The following is a 13,576-nucleotide window of genomic DNA, read 5'->3' on the forward strand; positions in this document are numbered from 1 at the left end:
AAAATATTCATGAAATATAAACAATAAGCAACAAAATGTTACTAATTTGAAGATATAACATAAAAAGGAAACATTTTAACTTATTTAAAAAACATAAAATATTTGTTTATTAATTTTTATATATTATTTTTATTATTTATAATTTTTTTAGAAAAAAATATGGACATCGACATTTTGTTGATATTTTAATTAATAAAATGCCAAAATTTAGACTTCGATATTTTCATTGACATCGACATTTTAAATCTTGTTAAGTCATAAAAGGTATGATTAATAAATCTTTTCTATCATCATATAAAATTTACTAATAATAAGAATTTACTTGAACAAATATAGCATAAAAATAATCATAAAGGAAATTATTCATATCTTTAGATTCTTAATCAAGAATATATGTTTTAACAAATAAATGATTTTTGTGTGTATATGAATGTATTTTGTAGTCAATCTCAACATTAAACGAATCATAGGTTGATTAATTAATTTACATTGACATGGAGTTCTTTAATAGCTATAAAAGTATGGCCAATATAATAATGAAAATTTATTGGAAATATTGCCAATAATATTGGTGGAAATTTATACACGCGTGAAAAATTGTGAAATGTATTTAAAAAATTAATAATCGAGATCTACGATAATTGAAAGACTCTAAAAAAAAAAAAACAAATATGAATAAAAAACAAATGTTGTGATTGTAAAATTTTAAAGTGAAATTATATGCATATTTAATAAACAATTTTTATATATGGCAAAATTCTAATTGCTTCCGAATGTAAAAAAAAAAAATTAAAATGCAAGATGCAAAATTCAAATTTTAAAATTAGAATGGTATATAAATATGCATATTCCAAAATTCAATATAATATAAAAATAAAAGGTTAAAATTCAAAATTCAAAATTCAAATAATACATGAATATATGCACAATTAGGAGAAAACAAAAAAAACTAAAATCAAAATAATACATAAATATATGCACTATTAAGAAATTAAAAAAAAAAAAAACAAATTATCGTTAGTAGGATCCTAACCTTGGCACACTCGAGCACCAACAAAGCAAATAACCAACTGAATGTTTGTATATTAAAACAAAAAGGAGTTTCTTAAATCTCAACTCCTTTTTAGAAAGATTTCTTAAAATTTAAAAATAAGAAAGGAAAATAGTTATTAAACAAATGTATTTCTTAAAAAATGAGAAATAAAATATAAAGAAGAGAAAATGAAAATGTTATCAAATGAGTATTAATTAGTTTAAAATTTGTATTAACTAGTTTAAAATTTTAATTTTTTTTGTACAAAGATGTAAAGGTTAAGAATTAAAGGGATCGAGCTTCTAATTTTTAAACAAAAATATCATATCAATTACGATTGAATTTATCTCCCTTTCAAATTTTAAATTTTAATTGATGAATTTTGAAAGTTAGTATAAATTTATATTTTTCTCATCATTATCACAACCACTTTAAACAATATGAGTATGGACCTCAACTTTTCATTTTTGGAGCATAATATCATCCTCATAGAGTTTGATTAGTTCTATTTTCCAAATACTTCCATTATTACTTTTTTTTTTTGGCTTTTTGTCTTTCCCATTATATATTTTCAAATAATTCAGTCAAAAAAATCATATCCATCCTTTCTTCTTCCCCACCGCCTCCAATGGATATCTCTGTCCTTACACCAACTCCCTTTATTTTCCTTTCTTTAATCTCTCTTTCCCTTTACCTTCTCTTCTTCATTTCACCATACAGAAAATCCAAACCCCACCAAGGTTTCAAACAGTTCCCCCTCGTCGGAACCTTGCCGCTCTTCTTACTGAACCGCCACCGTTTTCTTGACTGGTCTACAGAGGTTCTGAAAAACTGCCGGACGAACACGGCGGTGTTCAAGCGGCCAGGGAAAGTCCACGGCGTAATAACGGCGAACCCACTTGTGGTTGAGCATATATTGAAGACCCAATTTGAGAATTACCCAAAAGGGGAACGATTCATTTCGCTTTTGGAGGATTTCTTGGGCAGAGGAATTTTCAACTCCGACGGTGAAATTTGGAAAGTACAGAGGAAAACGGCGAGTTATGAATTCAATACGAAATCGTTGAGGAATTTTGTTATGGAGAATGTTAGAGTTGAGATTCAGAGTAGGTTGTTGCCTACTTTTGGAAAAGCGTCTGAAACGGAACGGATTTTGGATCTACAGGACGTTTTGGAACGGTTTGCGTTTGATAATGTTTGTAAATTGGCTTTTAATTATGACCCTGCTTGTCTCGGCGGCGATGGTACTGCCGCCACCGAGTTCATGCGTGCTTTTGAGGACGCCGCCACTCTCAGCTCCGGCAGGTATTTCTACTCTTCATTTCTTGAGCTTTTAAGTAATTCTTGCTTGTGTCCTCTGTTTTAGATTTGATAGAGTTGGATTAGGAATTTTCAATATATGTATTTATTTGTTAAATTATTATTTTTTAGGAACAATAATATAAAATAAGTTGAGAATTTGTGTATTTGGCAATAACTTGTGCTTTTGCAAATAGGACATTGGGAACTTAACTTGTGTGGCTTTTCACTTGATAGGCAATAATTAAGTACAACTTATGAGCCTAATTTTTTTCTTTTGATTTAGGTAAGGATTAGATGTAACTTCTTTAAAGACAATGATTAAATACATTCTATGCTATGACGCACATATATTTCATATGAGTCAAAAAATCTTATTAGAAAAATAAATAAATAACGGACCAAACCCTAGACTAAAATCATCTAATAAGTTCCCACAAAGTCCACCAAAATATAAACGATATCTTCAACGATAAGTTCTTTTCCCTCTAATCTTCTTGTCACTTTTTTCTATTGCATTTTATTAACTATTATACTTCAACATCTTAGATTTTTTTTTTTTTTTAAATTATATTTCAGTGTTTGTATTCTATTTTGTGCTATTGTTATTAACTTGTATATTAAATTTATCTATATGTAATGTATGAGTATCTTCGTTTTTTAGAAATATATATATTAAAAAAATAACACATCCTTAGACATATCCGTATCTTAGTTTTTTTAGAAATGGACGGTATCCAATCCTATCCATGTAGTCATATCTGTGTCTGGACTTCATAGACTCTTGTACCTCTTTTTATAGTAGGAATTTTTCTTTTAAAAAAACTATTTTTAGAAAAAAAAAAAAAAAAACTATCACATCGTGTATTTTTATTGGTTGAAGTTTAGGCTGTACCCAAGGTTTTTTTCCTCTTCGAAATATCCTTGTTATATTCAATACTTATAATCAAGTATATAGTGTTAATGACTATTTCACTATGATAGGCTACAAGTATTTCATCAAAATAGTGGATTAGGTTAAAAAATATTTATTAATTCCTTTGAAACAATTAAAAAAATGGAAATTTCTTTAATTTTTAAAAAATATAAATTAGGAAAAAGCAAAAAGGCATCACAGTTTTAGGCAGCAACTTACTATAGGAAACTCCACAATAATAGTCACAATTTTAATTTAATTAACCTTAATTTTTTCTTTGCAAAAACAGATTCATGTATGCTTTTCCAGGTTTGTACAAAGTGAAGAAATTTTTTAACATAGGATCAGAAAGAACCCTAAAGGAATCAATAGCCATAGTTCACAAATTTGCAGATGATATCATCTCCTCGAGAATAGAAGAAAAGAAGACAACTCAAATAGAAAAAGATCAAGATTTATTATTTCGATTCATGGGCGACGAAAACAATTCTCCCGAATTCCTTCGAGACATAATCATAAGTTTCATTCTTGCCGGGCGAGACACCACATCTACAGCTCTAACATGGTTCTTTTGGATCTTATCATCAAGACCCGATATCGAACAAAAAATCCTTGCAGAGCTCGAAACAATCCGATCAAGAACACATAAAGAAATCGGAGAAATGTATAGCTTCGACGAACTCCGAGATATGCACTATCTACAAGCAACATTATCTGAGACTCTCCGCCTATATCCACCGGTACCAGTCGATACAAAAGCTTGTCGGAACAACGACATCTTACCCGATGGGACGTTTATCGAGAAGAGTTGGTTCGTGACGTACCATACATATGCAATGGGGAGAATGGAGAGCATATGGGGGAAGGATTATGGAGAATTTTTGCCGGAGAGGTGGTTGGAGAATGGGGTTTGTAAGACAGAGAGTCCATTTCGGTTTCCGATATTTCACGCGGGACCAAGGATGTGTCTAGGGAAGGACATGGCTTATATTCAGATGAAGTCCATAGCTGCAGCTGTGATTGAAAAGTTTAAAGTGGAAATGGTGGAGAAGAAGAAGACTCCAAAGCATTTGTTGTCTTTGACATTGAGAATGGAGAATGGGTTACAAGTGATGGTTAAAAAGAGAGATAATGTGTCCATTTGAGGTCAAGAGTTCATGGAAGTGGCTTGAGGCCCAATTCATCATGACAAGATATTGCTTGCTTAGCCTTTGAATAAGAACTCTTTTTTTTTTTTTTCCATTCTCAGCACTATCACATGCCTATAAAGAATATAAGTAAATTTCTATGAAGTTTTAGTTTTAATTTAAGTTTTAGCCTCTTTCTTTCTTTTTTTCTTTTTTTAAATTTATGTTTGTTTTATCAAATTTTCTCACTGATTTTCACATTCGTTAAAGAAAACACTTGAATTCTTAGTTAAATTTTAAAAATAAAAATTACTTTTTTAAGTTTTAAAAAAGATAGCTTGATTTTTGAAAAAAAAAATGAAAAAATAGATAACAAAACATTGAAATTTATGAGTGGATGTACGTAGTGTTTATAATCTTAAATTTTAGAATTAAAAACTACAAACGGAATGGGTTATTAATCAATCTCAGCGTTTGGTTATTTATGATTTTTAGTTTTTGAAAAGTAAATCTATAAATATTCTTCCACCTCTAAATTTATTTGTTTTGTTATCTACTTTTGATCTATATTTTCAAGAGGCATATGCTAAATTTTGAAAACTAATTAAAAAGTATTTTTTTTTTTTTTAATCTGGCAAAGAGTTCAACTTTTTACCCGAGAAGAATAATAGATTTGATTTTTAAAAATAAAACACTACTTAAAAAGTTGTATTATTTGACGTTTTTTTGTAATCAAGTATCAGTGTTACTTGATGTTTTTAAAAATATCAAGTAATCTTGTGTCAAGAATGAGAGGAACTTTTTAACTGGCTAAAAGTGTCAGATGTAATTTACTTGATATGTTATAATTGTTAAGTATATGAGATATGTTGACTTATTTTAAGTGTCAAATATCTAAGTTCTTGACATTTATTATGAATCGAGATTTTCATAACTTGACAGTTTTTAGTTTCAAATGTAATTTCTTCTTGACATCTAAAAACTGACAACTTAATTAATACTTGATACGTTTGTATGTATTTATTTATTTTTTTAAAAAAAATTGTACTCTTAGAAATTACCTATATAATTGCTTCTATTTTGAAATCTAACAATGAAATTGATATACATAAGACAAACAATATTCATCAATTAAATAAATAATACACACATTTCCAATCTTGTCAACCATATAAACAAACAATATATATTCACAATTTTATGTCTACAACATTACTTGATGTGTTTATACCATGCGATAAATTAAATGTTGAAAATCGGGTTTTAACATACTGTTATATCTAGTTAAACCCAAGTATAAGCTTAACTAGAGTCCTGGTGAGTCCAGAGTTGATTTTAGGGATTGCTTTGTTGTGAATGCATTGACAACTAATGTTTTGATCTTGACGCAAATTGAACACTAAATAGGTGATGGATTTTTATGTTATTTTCATGCTAAGATTAATTTTAGTAATGAATGCGATGGGATTTACACTAAGTGAAACAGCGTATGCGATGAGTGTGAAATTCAAATGATAGATGGTAAAGGCGAGAAGAATATTCACTAATACTCCTTCATCGAATATATAACTCATGTGTTCAAGCAGTACACTCGATGTTATAATCTACACCTTTCAGTGTTTATGGCCACAATACCCTATTTCTAAGACGCATGCGATGGGTGCATATTGCAAAAGATATTTCTTTATTTCTAAAGAACCTCTCTTCTTGTTTAATGAGTTCTAAATCTCTAGTTTTTTCGAACCTAAATTTAATCTACTTAGAATAATCTCTCGAGTTATAGGTGTTTCAATAAGTATGCATAAAACAAGTAGAACGCATGGTTTAAATATTGCTTAATTCATGTTAGCTAAGTACTTCTCGACCCATAAATGGTTTAGTGACTCATAATGAGAATAGAAAAGACGGATGGTGAACAAACATAATATGTGTTCATATTGAGGAAAGAGGTCTTTCAACGTTTATACAATATAAATACACTGAGATAAGGAAAAAGAGATGGAGAAAAAAGCCATGGTTGCAATTTCTTGCTTTCTCCGACTTGTTCAGTGACTGCTTCATTGGGAGTGTTGAGAATGTGGTTCCTTTTCTGCCACCAGAAGTGATTTTTGAGTTTTCCCTCAAGATTTTCAAATGGTGGAAAGCGGAGTGGAAGTTTTGTAGAGTTTTCTTTTGATTATCTTCGTGTCTTTTGCATGGCGATTTAATGGCGTATTTATAGGCGTTCAAAGGTAGCTTTTCCTCTCTTACTAATGATCGTGCTGATAAGGTGCATTAAATTCCATACCCTGATGCACCACCTGCTGAGTGTCAGAAGTTCATTGGTTCTACAATGAAGCTTTCTTATCAACTATCATCTTGACCTTTGATTTGACTTCCACCGCCCACACGTCATGTCGTATCTCATCGCCTGAAACCACCGACCTGGCCAACTATCCAATCATATATTCGTATCAACAGATTTTCTGCACCAAACAAAGTATGAGTTTTAACCTTTTGTAGACAGATTAGGTTATGTGTGTGTGTGATTGCATGATGTAATTATTTTCATGAATTCCTTATCAAGTTATCGCATTTTCATAGCTTTTTCCTAATTATTTTAGATAAAAGAGGCAAAATAACTTGTATTTCTACAAGTTATCATTACTAACTAACACTTATATGAATAATTCCAAAACTACAATTCTATATTAATATTTTCAATGTTACAACACTAACAACCTCATGAATAAAACAAAAGTTACAAACTATCTCACCCAACAAGTAAAACACATTTGGACACAATATACTTAATAACAAAAAAACGAGTTATGATCCTTAATCATAAACCACAGAGCATATGTAATAATACGAAAGAGAGACTACACCCTCTTTCAAGTACTACAACACTCTTAGATAACTCCAAAATCAAAGCCTCATCAGATATTATTCTCAACTCCTTGAAATCTACAAACAAAAGAGAAGAGTATTAGAACCAATAACTTTAAATCTAAATAGTGCCTCTAAGAAACTCTTCTACCAATTAGAAAATTACCTATAGTGGCTCTTATTTTGAGGTCCAACAATGATATAATTTAATTGAAGAGGATAATCATTTATTAACCAAATAAAAAAAAATCACATATATGTGAACAATTGAAGCATCAATCAACCCAAATGAATAATTAAAAAAAGAATGAATTTCAACATTATTGTCAAACCCCATATGAACACATTTCCAAAAAACTACAATCAATCTCCTTCCCCTTGCATATGAACAATTCAAAAAGTTACACCTATCAATCTCATATGAACAAGTCCTAGTTATGCCATATCTCAAAAATGACGAAGTAATACCTATGTCCAACCTATATCTTCAAATATCAACACTCATACCACATATATCAACTTAACAACTATATAAAAAAAAAAACACTTTAATAAAAGTATTTGCATCTCATACAATTTAACATCAAAGGCATATAAAGTTGATGTTTTCTTATTTGATTATCACTATTACCAACTATTACATAAAGTAAACATAAAAATTTCCTATTTGATTATCAACTGTTACACAATACATTTGATGTTTTCTTATATCTTTCATATTAAGTGTAATCAGTCAGGACATCCTTGAAATTTTGGATTATGTGCTTTCATTCTTTTTTTTTTTTGGGTATGAAATTGTCACTTAGTTAATAAATTTAGAGATAATCAATTAATTACCCATTCCGAACTACAATTAGTTTCCTTAATAACTCAAATCAATATTGAAATATTAGAAACCAAAAAGTTAGAGACCACAAGAAATTGAACTCTATACATGTTTACAAGAAGAGTTTAACACCTATTGAGACATTTACTAAAGCTCTTCCTTGTGGTTATATGAAACTTTACTAAAACTCACAACGACCATATAGTAATATTAAAATTTTGTTAGATACAAGTAAACTTTCACTGGTATATCAAAAAAGGATAAGAACTTACTTTTAAGAAGCTTTGGTGTGTTAGGGAGTGTTTTCACTAGCTGAATAAGAGAGAGTTAAACATTAATATAAAAGTATTTTACTTAAAACTATATCTAAGCTAAGTAAATAATAATAAGGTAACAAAACTCATAAACATAAACTCATCGGAAAACAAACTTATATATCCTAACAACAAAACTTATCAAAATGAAGAGAAAATTAGTAATTGTAACCAAATAGAAAAGACAATAGTAACCAAATAACTAAGAGAAAATAATATAGTAATTGAATTCAGTTGGCAAGGTACATCAACATAAATAACTCACATAAGAACTCAACCTCAAATGCCTCAATTTATGGAACATAAAAGCTTCATGGTCATGAGAAGGAAGGTTCGTTGAAAACATCTAAAACCCAGAAGAGAGAAAAAAGAAAAACAATGAAGACACACATTATATAAATATTAAAGTTAGAAAAGAGAGAACCAACATGATACATTGAACCATATCCATGTCCTAAATACAAAATTCTAAGTACAAAATCACATTAAATTAGGGTTCATATAACTTAATTTGAAAAGAAAAAAAGAAAAAACAAACCTACCAAATCAAGGTTAGCAATCAGGCAATTTTTTGAATGATAACCCATAACCTCACCATCTCTTACTCAACCACCTCAAAATATTGACCTACCAAATTGTTCGTACTTCGTGATATGCGTTAGGAGTATATTATAAATAAAGATGGAAGACAAAATTAAGGTGAATGAAGATGAATGGTGAATTACTTCTCTAAGTGAGAAGATTTGGTGATGCATTGGTGAGATGCGTTACACTTTCTACAATTTGTACAAGCTTTTCATGAGTTAGATCCAAGTATAAATCTAATTTAGGTTCCTGGTAAATTCAGGATCGAACACAGGGATTTATGCTAGACTAAAACAGACCTTGCGTTGCAGTAGATGTAGAAGAGTTCTAAATAAATGTTGGAGGAGTTTATCTACACTAATTTTACTGCTTGCATACGAGACAAAAGAGTTCAAGTGAAACACAGGGTTTAATGAAAAAATGGTGCTAAGTGATAGGGGTATGCATTGATCTAAGTAAGATGAACACGTGTAAGAGTGTGGGTAAAGATGAAGATGAAAGATGCTTGTTTACAATCCAAATGTATGTAGATGCATTAGGTTTCTGTTTATCTGATTATTCAACATTTCTCGATGTGAATGCCACAGAAGTTCCTATTTCTAGGGTGCATGCTGATGACATGCAGAAATGCATGTCATCTTAGGCCTTTTACTTAGAATTATGAAGGTTGTTAGGTAGAATATGCGTCGATCATGATAGGAATTCACGAGAATATGAGTTTGCGTCGATCAACATGTTGAAACTCAACTAACCCGTTACTTTGCATTAATTATGCGTCCAATGTTCTATCTTTGTAGCTAATGCAGGAAATGAACACAAACGCGAAAACCGGACCACCGCATAGACGACCGCATGCGGAGAAGCTCTCCATCGCAAGGCAAACGCATCGATCAATGCATGGGTGTTGCGGTGATCAGTCACATGCGTCCATTGCATGGGGATTGCGCTCGTTAGGTGAGTACGATCATCCTGTAGAGTTACGGTATTAAGCGAATGCGGCCATTGAATGATTGTGGCTATGCGACAACACAAACTAATGGATCAATGCAAGGTAGGTGAAATGAACACATCAACGCATCTACCTCGAGAAAATCCAAAGCTGATATTAACATTTCACCTACCACGCCGTTAGTGGCAGAGGTTTAAAAAGGACGAACGCGCCGAACGTCGGACTCAGAGTAGTCCAATTAATGTTGTCGGCAACCCAAGCTTTATAAATAGAGGCCGAAGAGCTGAAATTCAATCATCCGGAGATTATCCCTCAATAGGGGATTTTTCCCGCGATCTAGACAAAATGCGTGAGAAGACGCCTGAGAGTTTTTCACCTCATTCATCCATTCCGAGTGACGACTGGAGCCTTCGACCGGAGTTAGATCTCGAGAGAGTCAGCTCCTCCGCGCATCCATGGCACCACCGACAGCCTTGACGCACATCCGCTGGGAGCAAATATTTGCTTCCAGCCGGTCATTTCTTTTTCTATATTGTATTGTATGAAATTTGGAATTAAGGGATTAATACAACTGTTTTCAATGCTTTTCTATATTCCTTCGACTTCATCTCCATCTTCTTGCTTAGCATCTTTACTTTCATTACAACACTTAGTGGGATTGTTTGGGTATTGCATACTTAGTCATGTGGATTAGGGATATGAAGCATGTAGCAATCCACCAAGAGGTGTGCGTTGTACGAGTATGTGAGTAATCTTATTTGCTTAGTGTGAAGCTACTGCAACGCCTGTCTATGGGCTAACGCATTGCTTGTCTATGAGTAAAGTCAGCAACAATCAACTGCTCGGGAGGGTAAGTGGTTGGACGCATTAAGTAAGGTATGCGTTATTCACTAGGGATAGTAACAACCGTAGGTTAGCGAAGTTTATGCGATTGTCTTGTATTATGTATGCTTTATTTGTCCATTAGGGATACTTGAGAGGGTAGTCTAAGGACAGGATCTAGGCTTGGGAAGGTCAGGTCAGAATCTAGGCTCGGGAGAGCCAGTTTAGAACTCATAAAACAAGAGATAGACGCTTAGGAATGAGCACTATTTGTTATTAACGCATCGCATGCATCCTAGAGATAGAATAAGATTGAATGCGGTCACCGCAGCATTGTGTGTATTTTGCATCATCGCATAGGAAAAGAGTAGAGACTTAGGAATAAGCTCTATGGACACTTTTGCATTCAACACACGCATCTTAGAATTAGGAGCACTGCATTTCCATTGGAAAATGACTTGCTATGTATGGTTGTAACATGATCGCATAGTCTGACGCTGACTAAGGTTCCCTTGCGGTCACTCTTAAGAGTTGCAATGAAAACATCTATGCATTTTATCCATTTTTCCATTCATTTATTTCATTTCAAGGTTTATCGCATCTCTATCTTTCATGCATATTCTCATTGCACTGTCTGTTAGATAGGAGTAAGAGTAGGATTAACGTAGCAATATCCCTTCCATTCTTTTATTTAAACCGCCGCATTCACATCACCACAAACATATAGTTACAAGTCCCTGTGTTCGACCTTGGATTACCCGAGAAACTTGCGTTCATGTTATACTTGGCGTGAACGCAAGAAAACTTGTGGCAGGACGCATGGTCATCGCATACATTCGTTAACACAATTTTCATTCCAACGCATGACCATCGACACATGACTGTTAACGCATATCTTAAGAACATGCATTGCATATCGCGTCCAAGGGAAGTTGGTTGTCGAGTAAAATTGACTTTCAGTTTCCCATCACCACATGCGTTGGTTACAGAAAGCAGTGAAACATAAGTATTTTTATCTACTGTATGTTTTGACTTAATGCGTTTTTAACTATCTTATTCTCTCGAATGGTTTTAGCTGAGAACTTGATCCAGATGATCAAAATGATTGAAGCTTTAGAAATTAATCATGCACAAGTCTCAAACACGTCTATCACACAATAGAATATAAGCAGAGGCAAAATTGATGGATAAAATGCACGATTTTATAAAGAACGAAACTATCTTTACAATGGTAACACTTAATCATATGAAATGAAATGAAAATAGAAGAGTCAAGTCGCAAAGTTCAATCTCTTGTCCTCTTTGGCTTGATCTAAATGTCTGTACAACCAACTTGGTGAAGAAATGAAGAAGAATCCTTTCTCAAGCTTGGTCTTCTACAATTCTCCTTGATCAACAATGAGAATGATTCTTTCCCTCCTATGTTCTTCTTGCAACAGTAAAATAACTATAATCTAAGTTCTAAAGTTCTCTATCTAAATTATGGTCTTTATCTCCAATTGCAAGTCTCCCTATTTATAGGCATTTTTCTCAACAACTTGTGATATGACAGCATTAATTTTCAGGCTCTAGTCCGCCGCTGCCAGTTCAGTTGCTTTTGCTTTTTAGACGCCAACAGTCAGATACCCGTACTTCAAGTGGTGATTTGACAGGAACAACACGAACCAATATATCTTATCTTCATTGGAATCCTTCAGACGCATGTCTTTGCGTTAGCCGAGTCTGCGAAACTTAGCGAATTTTATTAAAATCCTGCGATAAGATGCGTTAGTGACGCAATTTTATAAAAAAAAAATGTTTTTGTAAAGGCTAGTAGTGTTTGATGAATTTCATGCGTTTTCCTTTAAGATGAATGTATTTTTATCATTAAGAATTCTAATTGTTTCAACTTTTGAGAGATAATAACTTGTATTTCTATAAGTTATCACAAATCAAGGACACCCCATAATTACCAGAGTTAATAATGTAATCTTTCAAACTTTAAAAGGTATCTCGTTGGCTGAGAATAAATAAACAGTTCATGAAATGAAGCTTGATAGTTGTTATTGATCATTGGGTATTTAAATTGAAGATGAACTAGGATAACAGTTCATAGATACAAACACAAGGAGGTTTTCACATATACAATCAGCGAAAGTCGCTTAATTCATTCAAGTGAGCACTATCAAGAAATTTGGAATTGAGACAAACAATTATGCTATTGCTAGATGTGAAACTTAAACAACATTTAACCCACCGCAAGGAGTCCACAACTTGCGATTAGCAGACGTGGGCCGATAACCAAGGGGGCAAACAAGACCTCCATCATCATCATTCTCGATTTTCGATGTTGTAGAAGATTCAAACACGGAGTTTGGATGCTCGATTGAAGGGATCGGATCCTGCAGCGAAAGCATTGTGAATGCCTTGCATCCCGCAAATCGATTTTTACACCAACAAATTCAGTATTCTAGTACAAAATATATGTGGAATAAACATGTAAAATAGTATTCGTTAGGGAAAAATATTAGAACCATTCTTACCTTTAAAGATTCCCAAGTTCCAAGAACGATCCTCTCAAAGTTCCAACGAACGACTCCTCCAACGATCTTGATCACAAACGATTTCTTGAATAATCTCAAACACAACCACGAGAATAACCTTGTTATTCTCTAGGATTCCAATAGAAGGATAGGTGGTATCCAACTATTGGGAGAGGGAGAGGAGAAAAGACTTTTTGAGAGTAGAGAGGATTTTCTTTGTGGATTAGGGAAAAATTTGCATAATTAACTCATACCCCAAAAGGGCCATAAGGAAGGCTTTATTTAGAGAAGGTCCAAGCTCTTTTTCTAATCCTT

At 32.5% G+C, this 13,576-nt stretch overlaps 1 protein-coding gene across 1 annotated transcript; it reads left to right on the plus strand.

Annotated features, from left to right (window-relative positions):
• The first annotated feature begins 1,461 nt into the window (after positions 1–1,461).
• On the plus strand, positions 1,462–4,558 carry LOC120091230 (cytochrome P450 CYP94D108-like). The gene is made up of 2 exons (XM_039049157.2): positions 1,462–2,338; positions 3,538–4,558. The coding sequence occupies exons 1-2, from the start codon at positions 1,662–1,664 to the stop codon at positions 4,391–4,393; spliced, it is 1,533 nt and encodes a 510-aa protein (XP_038905085.1). The 5' UTR covers positions 1,462–1,661; the 3' UTR covers positions 4,394–4,558.
• The last annotated feature ends 9,018 nt before the right edge of the window (positions 4,559–13,576 follow it).

The sequence above is a fragment of the Benincasa hispida genome, chromosome 11, assembly GCF_027475165.1.
Source record: "Benincasa hispida cultivar pf3 chromosome 11, pf3_genome.v1.1, whole genome shotgun sequence".
Classification (NCBI taxonomy): Eukaryota; Viridiplantae; Streptophyta; class Magnoliopsida; order Cucurbitales; family Cucurbitaceae; genus Benincasa; species Benincasa hispida.